This window comes from Papaver somniferum, chromosome 7, assembly GCF_003573695.1.
Source record: "Papaver somniferum cultivar HN1 chromosome 7, ASM357369v1, whole genome shotgun sequence".
NCBI lineage: Eukaryota > Viridiplantae > Streptophyta > Magnoliopsida > Ranunculales > Papaveraceae > Papaver > Papaver somniferum.
This window is the reverse complement of record NC_039364.1, coordinates 256,843,507-256,857,234: the sequence shown is the minus strand read 5'-3', so window position 1 is coordinate 256,857,234 and position 13,728 is coordinate 256,843,507. Positions and strand designations below refer to the sequence as shown.

General features: G+C 37.5%; 1 protein-coding gene and 1 long non-coding RNA gene across 3 annotated transcripts; both read left to right on the top strand.

Moving 5' to 3' along the window:
* Window positions 1–698: 698 nt before the first annotated feature.
* Window positions 699–4,885, top strand: LOC113300178. The gene is made up of 4 exons (XR_003335523.1): window positions 699–832; window positions 992–1,314; window positions 1,682–1,962; window positions 3,325–4,885. It is a non-coding gene; the product is annotated as an uncharacterized LOC113300178 (long non-coding RNA).
* Window positions 4,886–9,747: 4,862 nt separating this feature from the next.
* LOC113293673 (ABC transporter I family member 1-like) lies at window positions 9,748–12,960 on the top strand. Of its 2 annotated transcripts, none has more exons than XM_026542232.1 (4): window positions 9,748–9,873; window positions 10,619–10,772; window positions 11,136–11,503; window positions 12,018–12,960. In XM_026542232.1, exon 4 carries the CDS (start codon window positions 12,034–12,036, stop codon window positions 12,706–12,708), a length of 675 nt encoding a protein of 224 aa, XP_026398017.1. In that variant the 5' UTR covers window positions 9,748–9,873; window positions 10,619–10,772; window positions 11,136–11,503; window positions 12,018–12,033; the 3' UTR covers window positions 12,709–12,960. The 2 variants fall into 2 exon arrangements, with proteins under 2 accessions (XP_026398017.1, XP_026398016.1); XM_026542231.1 differs by having other exon boundaries at window positions 11,128–11,503.
* The last annotated feature ends 768 nt before the right edge of the window (window positions 12,961–13,728 follow it).

The window sequence follows — 13,728 nt, the reverse complement described above, 5'->3', positions numbered from 1 at the left end:
CATTCTTAAAACAAAAACACCTTACTTTAAGTATATCATGGTAAAGATGAGTTAGTGTCAATAAAGCAGAAGTAGTTACCTTCGATAGGAGCGGAAATCTGTGCCTCAATCTCACGGAGAAAATTAACAAAAATTTTTTTGCTTCTGGTATAAAAACACGCACCCTATAAATCGTGATTTTGAAAACACAATCGGTCTAGATGATAACAACGGATTTGTTGAGATAAATCCTGATTCCGACCCTTCGTATAATCAGACGTTTAAACAGAATAGGTTTCTCGTCATACGAAAGGAAGTAGCCCTTGTTCTCCTGGTTCTCTATAAATTCTGGTGTGAGTTCAAATGATTTTGAAGTTGGATACTTATAGGGGCGAATTCCTAACCATTTGATCATGAACTGCCGAACGGTGATCTACTGACAAGCGATAACAAAACTAGCGCTGGTGTTATAATGACCATCGAGTGATGGACTTTCTATGCTCACTAAAGATTCCATTATGCATTCCTAAGTGGTATATTTGATATTTAATACAGGCATTTATCACTTTACCGTGGATACAAAAGTGGCAAACCATGGTGTTTGACATGCGCATCGTACAAATGGCGCCCTGATGTAATGGTGTAACCAGAGTGTAATTAGCTTTTTATCTAGTTACCCTTTTATTTAGCCGCCTGTGACTCTGTGTTAGGCATCCTCAATCCCTAAAATCATTCCTCCTCGGCTCTTCCACTTTCTCTTCCTTAGTTTTTCACGGATCATGGCGTTTGATGTCGATGATCATGAACAACAGCAACAAAAGCATCGCAGAATGACAATTTCTACTCTCACAACGTAAGATTTACTCCATTTCATTTCATTTCATTTTATTTTGTTTTTAGATTTAAAATTACTCAAAAATGATTGCAACGATCAGCGGGATTTTTAGAATCAGTGAACTATTTTCAGTAGTATATCTTATTAATTGGCTTCTCTCTCTCGTTTCAACTGCAGTACAAAGATCAGCGGGATATTTGGTTTTCTCCATTGATGTTAGAATGATTTTTCAATTTCAGCTGCATTTGTTGGGGGATAATAGTTTGGCGTGTTGATGCTAATGGTGCTTCTTTGTTTTGCTTGAGCCTCCAATTCCATCCACAGAATTGTAGTAATGCCGAAATCCGTCAAATCTGGCAAAAACCAGCAACGAAGGGATCACCAAAAAAACCAATCAGAGACAACCAAAGAAGTGGTTGTGGTTTAGAATTCACAATTGAGGATGGCCGTCCAAGGTGTTTGATATACAATGTATTGTAAGGCGACGAAGAATCATTGTGGTGAGTTTCATAGCTATATGAACGTCTAATAACCAGATTAAACTTGTTTTGAATTTGGTAGATAATAGATGATTTTGTAAGATGCACATGGTAAGAATTTTGACTTGAATGAAAATGAAGGCCTGATGCATAAAATGCTCTATTTTTCTTCTGATGATTTTTTAAAGCAATCAATGAACAATTGGAAGATTGATTAGTTGAATTTTGTGACAAGTGATGCTATAATACATGTGTGCCCATGTATTGGTAAATATGGTTTTGTGTTGCTAAGATTTCTTAATAAACTGTCTAATCACTTTTCTGGTTGTACATTTCGTATTTGGTATCTTTTATATACTAACTTCATTAGTTTTTTCATATGTTTTAGGATATATGGCAGGTCACCAAGAGAAGCCAAGTAGAAAGAAGGGCACAAGTGAAAGATCAAAGATCTAATGCAATTTGTGAAGTGGACCTCCACGAAGTTGAGAAGCTTCAAGTTCACAACCTAATGGAGATAGCACAGCTAGCCTGGTTCAATATATTGGCTAATCTAGCTACCACTTAATTCTCCAACTGATTCACTCCGTATAGAGCGCCTAAATACTCCTTCATGAGCTGCTTCAAATTTTCCCATTTAGCTCAGTTCTGGCACTTGAAGACATTACGGTAACACTATTAAACTTTTACTCTGCATGTTAATATAAGTTATTATTGCAATAATGATAATGATCTGTAATCCTGATTGGTTCGTATGCAATAACACTATTCCATGTTGGCTTCTTATGGTTTAGCAACAAATTAGGATTTGCATTAGCTTAAGTTAAGCTGGGTTGGTAATAATCCAGATTAAGGTCTGGTTTTAGGTCTAACTGTGTACTAAAAGGTGAATGTTACTTTAAGTTTAAGCAGTGTTGAGCTGTCCTATGTAGCTATTGAGTAGTCTCTCTATCTCATGATAAAAAGGCTAGAGTGGCAGGGTCTCTACTCTACAGGCATGAAAGATTTTTTTTTGATTCTCCCTCATAAGATGTTTGTTCTATTTCTTCTTGCTAAATCTATCAGTATAGCAATGCTAGTAACTATTTACACCGTCTGTGATGCTTTCTGTTCACTTGTAGAGTATAATTATACTAGGAGTAATTCTGTTTTCAGCAAAGTAGGCTAAGTTATAATGATTTAGGAGCTGATGAAAATCTAGCAAACAAAAGTTGCTTATGCAATAATGATAGTGATCTGTAGTTCTGAATGTTTCTTCGTGTTAGATGGCTGTTAATGTAAGATGATATTCATCCTAAATAAGTATGATGCCTATTGATTTGTATCAGAAGGCTGTTAATGATAAAGATCTGTAGTTCTGAATGGTTTTTGGTTAGATGCTATCCTGTTTTCTGTGTCCGTATTGGACTTCCTGTAGTTGCATAAAACAAATTTTTTTCTTCAATGCTTCTTGCATCAAAGCGAAGTGTGGCAGTTTTGTGAATGAGTGCTAAGCCAAACTGAAAGAATTGCTTTGCAAGGCAACTTACTTGCATCACGACCACTCACTCTCTGCCCTTGGGTCTCTTTAACAGTTTTGTGTGTTCCGTTCAATCTGAATTCTCCCATCTCAGTTTCTAATTGATAGTCAGATCGACGTGCTTGGACAATATTTTGCTGTCCATGTCAGTCTTTTACTGCAGATATATACGATGTTCTGCAGTCTCAGACAAGATTTGAACTGAGGTATAGCGCCAAACACGGTTATTACTTCTAGTTGAGCCAGAGATGTACAGTGTTTCCAATTTTAGTTTCTTTTCTCAAACATGGTTGTTGCATTCTGTGTGTGCCGTCTGTCATGTGTGGGTGGGATTGTGTTTGTACTCTGAGTTGCGAGATACATGCTTTCCTGTTTTAAGTGGTGTAGTCTTGAACTATTGATGGCTTTTTTGTATTCATTCCCCTGTACTCTCTGTTGTATCCATGTCTTTGCTTTTTTGTTCTTGAATTTTATCTCAATTTGCTTACATCTAGATGCTTATAACTTTGCAGTGGAGTGGAGGAATTTTTCTGCTGCTTTGGGTGCATTTTCTAGGCAATCTGGAAGACCAATAATGAGTTGATTTTTGACAGGAAAATCGTTAATACTTCCCAGATTATTCAGGAGGCTCATTATTGGTTCTGTCTGTCAGACTCCAATTTCTGACGATAACCAGCTGATGCATGCTGTAACAACTGAAGTTCCTGGGTGGTCTGCACCTCAAGCATATCCATTTTCTAACAGGCCCTGTAACTGTTCTTTCAAGTGCACTGTTGTCCCTATCCGCAGTAAACTTCTGAATATTAGAATCATCACAAAACAAGTACTACTATGTCTACAAAATTTACGGACTTGGCATTATATTTGACTTTTCATTGGAATGAAGTCCTGTAGTACTTACTAGCAGAAATAAGAACAGTCTTTGGTCCTTCTCATTGAAAGGAATTTAGGCGCGTAGGGTTGATAAGGAAGAACCAGTAAAAGCTTATATCCGTTTCAGGAAAAGGGATACTATTGGATTTTCGATTTGGCCTGGAATTTGAGTCCGTGTGCTTTAATTTGTTTGCTCTTAAGATTCACAGTTATAAACACAGCTTTTCACCTACACGACAGATACTCATGAAGCTGATGAGAAGTCTCTTGTAGCTGCATCCAAGTTGGACTTGACAGATTCCTCAGGAGGAGGCTGCCAAATCGGTGGGCCTGGAGTTGAGATAAAGACTGTTTCAAGAGTACTTCCTACGCTACACTTGTAAGAGAAATGCTCCACTTTTGTATATCCTTTCAGTGGTACCACGCACTACTGCCGTACTTGAGCTTTAAATGTGGAACTCGGCTATTAACTAGAGTATATGAAGCTGGGTGACTTGAAATATGCATTGCGGCGCAAATTCTGCAATTAAGGCAAATCTGCATCGTTACATGGAAACTCTCATTCTGTCTCAAAATTTGTTTCATTAACCAATACATGCCCAAAATTTTCAGTTTATCATTGGCGTGTCACGGATTCGCTTCTCAATCCAAAATATCTCATAGTAATAAGTGGCGACTCAACCCCTGCCCGCAATGCCAAATCTGTCTTTCTAATAGGAGTACTCGGTGGCTCAAAATCCTGAGAAAATGCTCTCGAGTCTCGACTATATCCTAACGGTGTAACCAAGGTGTAATTAACTTGAAGTAGAAAGGTAAGGAATTAGATATATTTGAAAAATGCAAGGGTGCATGATGGTTGGCATATAGCCTGAATGTACGAGTTTATGAAGAAAAGCAGAAATATCTTTTAATTGGTTGCTCTGTGAGAACATGGCTAACTGTGTCGTGTGTATTGCTAATTGCGAACCAAGTGGAAAAAAGAAGAAGAAGTGGAACCTGAAATTTTGGCTTTAAAGTTGAGAGTGGAGTCCTGCATGAATTGGGCACTTTCTAGTGATTCACGAATTGTCATTTGCTATAATTACATAGCATAACAAAGATTATAAGAATCTTTTTTTATTACAGAGAAGGTGCTTTTAGCTTCGCGCGAATTGTCGACTTACAAATCTTTTTTTATACTATTTATTTACGTCTTCAGAATTTCACTCGCACCATAATATAATATGAATGAAAATGTAATTGTGGGGGTTGTCTCCTGGGCCCTGGCCTATGTTTTTTGTGGTATTGCTCTCTATGGGTTCTAAAGTAATCTCTCATTGTATTTTTGAACCCTGATTTTGGGCATACCAAAATCTTCTTAGGCATACAAAGTACTAGTCCTAATTTGGGTGACCTTATAAGGGGTACCCTATGGGGTGGTTCAATTATCTATATGTCCTTAAATCCTTTAAATTACTAATCTATCCCTAATCCTAATACAAAAACCTATAATCAATAAATCTAAAATCAGTTTCATAACCAAAATCAGTTTCATATCCCTAACCCCTTCTTCTTCCTCCTCCACAACAGCCGAACCCTTCTTCTTCTTCTTCTTCTTCCTTTTTTTCTCATCGTATCATCGCGGAAATTTAATCGTCGATTCGTGAAAATTTAGTCGACGATTAAACTCATCTATATAATGGGTCGCCGTAAGCCAGTATCTCGTTCAAATCGATCGACTGAACAACCTATTGAAGAAGAAGAAGATTTAGAGAGTGAAGAACAAACTCAAAATCAACCACAAAATCAACCGAAAGAAGAGATTGAAGAAGGACCAACTCCGGAAATGAAAATAAGAAGGTTAGTTCTACAAACCCATCTCGTATTTGATGTTTTAGATTGGTTTGGTCGATTTAATTCGTCAAAATCATGTTTCTGCGGCGGTGACAGTGTATAGTTCGGCGCAAAACAAATCTTAGATGTGCGCCGAGGTGTTCTTGAAACTGAACCCTGAAAGTGCATATGAACGGCTCGGCGTAAATCTGAAATCCGTTTTGAGCCGAACTTAGTGACACAGAGACTTATATTTAGGATCGGCTTATTCGATGGTGTTAGTTTTGTGCCGAATATGTTTTGTGAATTTCAGAAATTTTGCATGTGCGTAGGATCGGCTTGTATGGTAGTATTAGTTTTGTGCCGAATAAATGTTGTTTGAATTTCAGAATTTTTGAATGTGCTTAGGATCGGCTTGTATGGTTGTATTAGTTTTGCGCCGAATAAATGTTTCAATTCATAAGTCTAGATTCGGCTTATTCGATAGTATTAGGGTTGCACCGAATATCATTGTTAAAATTTCATGTTGCGCCGATTACATGTTTGAGTTCATAATCATAGATTCGGCTTATTCGACGGTATCGGTTGTGAGCCGAATATATAGGATCGGCTTATAATTGTTTTGTGGTATGAGCCGATCCACTCTCTGCTCATAGGATCGGCTTATAATTGTTTTGTGGTATGAGCCGAATATATAGGATCGGCTTATAATTGTTTTGTGGTAAAATAATAAAAATTTCAAGACATGATTCGGATCATATGTATTATTTCGAGTAAGCCGAGCCTTCTTATTTTCTTACAAGTTTTTGGCTTTCCAAATCTCTTTGTTGTTCGAATTAGTCTTATAACTTTCATACTTGTGTCAGGACCAATGCAGCTACAAAGAGGAAGAAGATGGAGGTAACACCTTCTACTTCTAAAACTCCCGATCCTAGAGGAGGAGGTAAGAAAAAATTGGGAGCGGGAGGTAGATGAGGAATTTTAGAAGAAGAAGTTGAACAAGTAAGAATTGAAAGACAAGAAGAAGGAATAGCTGAAGATGAAGAAGTTGATGATAATCAAGAAGTTCATCAAGAAACACAACCCCAAGGAAAACCCAAGAAAGACAAGAAAGGTAAGAAGGTGGCAGAACCCGAGAAAGAGAAGGATGATGATGAATCCCACAACATCTCATTATGTTCATATGCTTTCAAGAATTCCTTCTTTTTCTTTACTCGTGTCTCCAACGGTAGCTTAGCAATATTCTCTAATTCTTTCAACTTAAGTGGTTCAATTATTGGTTGACATTTTTTCCTCACATTGCACCATATGTGAACGTACAAAGAAAATTGAATGCATCCGGAAATACCTTCTTAATAGCATACATCAACGATGAATCTTGATCGGAAACGAACACTTTAGGAAGAGCACACTCCCGGAAGATTAACTTCAATTGTTCTAACCCCCAAACATAACTCTCTTTCTTCTCGTTTTTCATGAAACAAAAAGCCACGGTGAACGGTGCCTTTGTCGAAGTATGCCCCACAATGTTCATCAACGGCATCTCATATTTATTATTCTTGTACGTGCAATCCAATATAATAACTTGTGGGAAGCATAGAGCCAATTGGGCGCATTCCGGGTGGGCAAGGAAAAGGTGTGTGACTTGACCGAAGTCATCCAACTTCTTTTGGCAAGCGTAGTTATTCTTCACCCCTAACCACATTACTTGTTGCATCACCATCCTACCTTGCAAATTGAGTATTCTAATCTTTTGTCTTGCATTATAGATAGTTTGCATAGTCGACTTGTTATTCTTGTTGTCCGCCTTCAATTTGCTAAGAATCCTAGAAGGTGGCAAACGTGCTCGTATCATTTTATCCACTTCTAGCATCTCATCGGGTTTGAGTCGCGCTACTTTCGCATGTCCATGAAGGTCTTTGGGACGTGGGTGGTTATGACGACAATCCATATCTTTATTCATTATCCAATATTGATCTTCTTTGTTCATGGACTTATTCTTGAGGTTGAAAACGATCTTGAAAGGGCAATTTCTTTTCTTCGTCTTCGTCCTATTCTTTCTCCCGGTCTTCCCAACGTATACAGTACCCTTTTTAACCTTGCTAGCGCAGGTTCCACTACGCTCACAAATCATTTCAAACCGATCCCATCGGCTTTGTTGTCCTTTAACTAGTACACAATTTATCTTCATCGCGTGTTCCTCAAGCCAATCCAGAACTTCTGGTTTAGTTTTCCATATCTACGTTCATTCCAAAACAAGTAATTTGTAAGAAAAACTTTGGAATATTCCAACAACATTAAGGTAAACAAAAGATTCTTACATACCAAATCATTTTGGAAGTGATCCTTGGTATCCTCGTGAATTATTTCTACTGGATCGGGTTGACTTTCCATGGGTCCAAGCATGATCTATAAAGAATATCACAAGGTTAAACACTAGAAAGGGAATATAATAACAAGGTTCGGCGCATTCGATAATCACATTATGTGCCGAACTATAAACATTTACAGGTTTCGGCTTATACGATATCCTCAATATGTGCCGAACCACGAACAATATTTTAACCCAAAAATTAACAAATTCATGTTCGGCTCAGACGATAATCATATTATTTGACGAACCTTGAACATAAGAGGTTTCGGCTGATACGATATTCTCCATATGTGCCGAACTAGTAACAATATTTCAACCCATAAATTAAAAAATTATGTTCGACACATACAATTTTGGATGTATAAGCCGAATTAGTAATGATTCTATTCCGGGCTATTCAGGATGTTGTTCGGCTTACTATGAAACTTTCATATAAGCCGAACTAGTGTCTAGCAAAAGGGTTGGAATTGGAAATTACAGGTTCGGCGCATGCAGTAAACAGATTCAGTAAGCCAAACCGTTCATCAATTGGTAGATTCGGCTCATAGATGTTTCGCCGAACCTCAACCTGTTTCGCCGAACCATGATTCAAAAAACCTAACTTTTGATAATTGAGAGCTATAGAAGTGAGATTAAGTATAAGATATAAGTGTACCTGTGTATTAGAAGCACTGGGTTCCTCATCAATGTCTTCATCATCAGGATTTGGCTCATAAAAATCATCATCTTGAGTTTGTGTTTGAGTTTGAGCTTGAGTTTGAGTGGGTGTAAAATCATTCTCATAATCTAAGAAATCAGCCATTTCTGGATCATTGTTGTAGTTGATATGTATTTTCCTAGGTTTTTTAGATGAATGATGACCCTCCTCATCTTGCATTGAATCAAGAATTAGAATTTTCTCACTTTATCCTTCTCTTTCTCTCCTTCTTAACCAAACCAAAACTTTGATTTTTTTTCCTCAAATTTTTCATCTAAACAACTCTTATAATTCTGAAAATTATTTTAATCACTAAACAAAATATTTAATCACTAATCAAGATTATTAACACTAATACGTAAAGGGCAGATTTGCCATTAAAATTTTTTGGGTTAAGGGGTTATCTGATTTTGCTATTTCACAACCTTTTTTGTCTTCATTCAGTATGCCTTGGAAAATTTTAGTATGCCCAAAATCACAGTTCGTATTTTTCATCAATATGTAAATTTGCCATCTTGACATGAAATCTCTCATTGTGTTTCAAAGTTTCTTCATGAACCTAAACACTGACGGACCTACAGCTGGGCTAACCCAGGATTTAGCCAAAGTAGCCATCACAATCCAACATCCTAAAAAGAGAAATGATATGGTCGACCAAAGCCATTAGCCCGGACTGGAAAATGAATTAAGATTTTCTGGGTCCGTCCCTGAACCTAAACGTGTCTCGGTGAATAAAAATTTACAACTTTACCCTAGTATTTTTTTCCGAGGGTGAATGTTAGGATACCGATCCTAAACTCGTCATAAGTCCATAGGTAGAACTCAACTCGAAAAACGGTTGACTAGATGAGGGAACCAATGGACTTATAAACTACCAATTATGCCCCATTTAGCCCAGAGCATAATTTTCTACTTCAATTTAGCGAAAATGAAACCCCGTTTAATTGATTGGGATTTAGGATTTTTTGTTTCACCAAATTTGGCCTTCTGAAATTTGATTTTTATTCAATGGAAAAACAGAGCTATCCCATCCCGTATGTGAAGAAGACGTTGGATTATGGATGCGGTATTTCACTATAATACGGATACCCGTCTCTTCCAGATCCGACCCGACCCGACCCGTATTTTGATTGAAGCTAAAGCAGAATCAGCCCGCAATTTCAATTTTTTTCAGGACAAGTTTAAGACTGAATCAGTCCCACTTTCCTTCCAAAATTTCGACTTAACGAAAAAAAACAATTATTGACTGGTTCTTATCTTTGAAACTTGTAATTCGTTCAAAGCTACATAAGAACTTCCACTGACGTAAGTTGTTTTCTCTCTTTTGTTTTTTATCCATTCTTTTTGTCGAAACCAAAACCTTCGATCAGTAGCTATAGATATGATCATGCATAGGGTGTATCATAAAACTATAGAGATGATATTGTGTGGTATAGTTACAGGATTTATCATAGAATCATGATTATGGATAAATTTGAAAAATTTAAGAATAACTTTACATTGCTCAATCAGTGTTTGATAAAATTGCTGAAAGAAGTGCCTTGAAATTGAGTGCAGTTCCAGGAATTTTAAGAGATTTTGTTCAGTGGGTGTTGTTTACATACGATTTTAGAGTAATGGGTCCTCATAATATGTTCTTTACATACGTGCATCCAACTTAAAACCAATTGGCAATGAGTGGAAAGGTCCTTCCATATTATATTTTAAGTTTATTAAGGGGACATTAATAGTGTGGGACTATTATCCTCAACAAATAGTACCTTAAGTCTTTAGAAGCTTGCAATCCATAGCTGATAGTGTATGAGTACATTGGAGCAGCTAGAGACCAACTTTGTCTACTTTTGTTTCAGAACCCTTTTCTCAGTTCCCTTGTGGGAATTCTTGGCCTTAATGTGTCACTAATAGTTACAGTCACGTAATGTTGGAACTTTACACTTGTATTACATTTACATGCGATATTGTGCAGTGTCTTTTATGCACACCTTCGTTGAAAGCTTTGTTTTGTCTTTGGTCAATTTTGTTGCTTAGAGTGCTGTTATGATGTGGACAGGGTTTTCGATATGTGTCATCTGGTTCCATGGTCATATCTTCATATAAGGAAGGCGAGTTTCACATCAAATCCATTATAGACGGAGATCGAGCCAAACGTTCTTCTGCATTTCCTGTGTTTCGTAAGCAAAACCCAGATTACTCTTGCTTATTTGGTAAGCACTTCAATAACGTAGCCTTTTTAATATCTTGTCTCATGCATTGAGAAATGCCAATGAAGTCGGGTCTTAAGATATCAAATTACTCTTTGCTAAACTTGTTGCAAGGACTTTTTAGATTTCCTCCAACTACAGAGCAAATTTTGGGGTTCATGACAAATTTTGCAAAATGTTGGTCTTAAACTCTAGGCATTGTTATTAACTGCGGGTACAGCCAATCCCAGTTTAGCGCTGGATCTCTTTGTTGCTTTGTTTTTCTTTGTTTTCGAATGTGTATTTATATACGAATGTGTATTTATATTTTTGTTGATGTGTATTTATATTTTTGTTTTTCTTTGACCATGTTTTTTAGTTTGGCAGGTCGGCCTCCCCACCGCATGCGGTCATCTAGTATATCTTTCCTTTTAATGCCGCGCAAATTGGTTTGCTTGCATCAGAACCATCAAATTGTTTAAGCTGTTGTAGTGTTAACTCCATGATTGAATCGATCCATAGATGAATTTATTTGAGAATTTCAGAGAAGAAAGGAAAGGGTCTGGGTTATTATACATTCCTGGATACAAGATGCGTCAATCATGACCGTGGGATACACATTAAGTTATTGTGGACCATACAAATAGAGACCAGAGTCAAGGTATTTGAGACCTGAACCATAGGTCAAGTAGTCTGAGTGAGGATCTCTACAAAGTCTAAAACCAAACCCTGCATCCATTTCTCAGATTTCGAAGGTTAGTTGATTTTTAACTCTGGTATGTATCTGTTCATCCGGATTCTAACGCATACAGATTAGTTTATACGATGATTGAGTGCTGTAGGAAGTAGGAATCTGGATTCACATTTCTTCGTAATTTATATATGTTTGATGTGTAATCTTGAGAAACCATAGACTTTTGGGTGTTTGTTCATGCTTCATAACAATTTTATAATTTGATAGTTAATATGTACGGTTTCGACTTTCGAGTTTAACCTTTCCAAGATAATCTGCACTTTTGAAATTCTTGGTTTCTACCGACATAGATATTGGGTGACAAATGTTCGACAGAATGTTGGTGAGGGGTCACATTGCTAGGAGACTGATTACTTGGCACATAGGCTTGGGGTGTTCAACTGGAGTTTATTTATTAGGTTGAGAACTGTTATAGAGATTGTGAGATTCTAGGGAACTTGATGTACTGAATAGGTTTTGAAATGTTATAATCGCTTTTGAAATTCCATCCTACTTCTGTGTTTTAATCCTTGCAGGTAGATTGACATAGAAATGTTTATAAGGAAACCCCCACTTCCTCGGATGCTCCTAAACAACGGCTCTTGCATGAGAAATGCCCAATTAATTCTTCGCAACATCAACGCCTCAGTTCATGACGGAGGTGCGCTTGTGTTAACAGGAGCAAATGGTGCAGGGAAATCCACTTTTTTACGAATGTTAGCTTGTTTCTCACGACCATCAGCTGGAGAGATCCTGTGGAATGGGCATGACATCACGAAGTCAGGAGTTTTTGAGCAATACAAACTCCAACTCAACTGGTTATCCCTCAAAGATGCTGTCAAAGAGAAGTTCACTGTTCTGGATAACGTTCAATGGTTTGAAGTCCTTGAAGGAAAGTCTGGTAAATCAAAGGCAGCTTTGGAACTCATGGGTCTAGGCCGGCTTATTAATGAGAAGGCAAGGATGCTTTCCATGGGTCAAAGGAAAAGACTCCAGCTTGCTAGAGTAGTAGCAATTGACCGTCCAATTTGGTTGCTCGATGAGCCGTCAGTGGCATTGGATACTGAAGGTGTGAAATTGCTTGAGCACATTATTACTGAGCATCGAAAGAAAGGTGGGATCGTGTTCGTCGCAACTCATTTACCTATCCAGATAGATGATGCGATGATTTTGAGGTTGCCAGAGAGGTTCCCAAGAAGGAAAACCATGGTGGATTTGCTTGATTGATTATGAAGTGGTGTATTGAGAGGGTTACTTGGTGGTTTTGTTTTGTGGTATTGGGAGAGGGACCTTTTTAGTCATTGACTGATCAATTCACTCAGCCGTCATTCCCTATCACGGAGTATTAGACTCTGGAGACACACCTGGACTTGTAAAAAAACCAAGAACTGTTGAGCAAAAAGGGTCCTTACGTTGATCAACTGTTGAAATAATTATGATCATCTCATGACAAAGACCAATATTTTATCAAGAGCATCATGATGCACAATTTTCTTATCAACTGCATGCTTGATCTGTCTGTCTATTCATTTATCAGCCACTGTTCTTATAACCACAACAGAAGATTAAGACAAAAATCAAGCAAAATACACATTTCTTTACAGGAAACATTTTTCAAATCATCAGTTGCCAACATCATTTTTTGAGAGCATGCGACGCAATGTTCTCAAGTTGCGGAATAAATCGATGCTTTATCTAACTGGAGAAGATAGTTCTAAAGCAGAATGGCCAGTCTCAACCATTTGACTCCTTAGTAGTCAGACTTTGTATCTGGAGTCCATGTATACCTTGAACACTCGGGTGTTAGATCCGTGCTTAATCTTCAGTTTTTGTCACTTCCTTCCTAGTGCATTTCTTAGCCTTGCTGCATGTAGGGGCACTTCTTCGATCGGGTGTGAAATTCCCCATGTTCAATTTTATTCTCCGTTCTGGTAAAAAGAACTTGGAAAAACTCAAGAAACGATTCTTATGATCCCATCAATGCGCATTCAATTTTTCAGACCATAAACCAATGGCTCCGTATTTCAGGTCTCTTTAACCATCCTCATTTCCGCTCTGATCATCACAATTCAACAACAACAAACAAACACCTATACGGTAATCTCATTCTCGATAACGATTCAGCTTATTTGTAATGTCAAGCCTTTTATTTCAAGATTCGAGATTTGTTTTGGTCTAAGTTTTCTTAACCCTAGTAGTTTTTCTGATTTTGATATTGGGTTTTACTAGGTAGAGCACTGTCAAAGA

Excerpts from the sequence above, each read along its gene's own strand:
- LOC113293673 (XM_026542232.1), top strand. The coding sequence starts at position 12,034 with ATGTTTATAAGGAAACCCCCACTTCCTCGGATGCTCCTAAACAACGGC.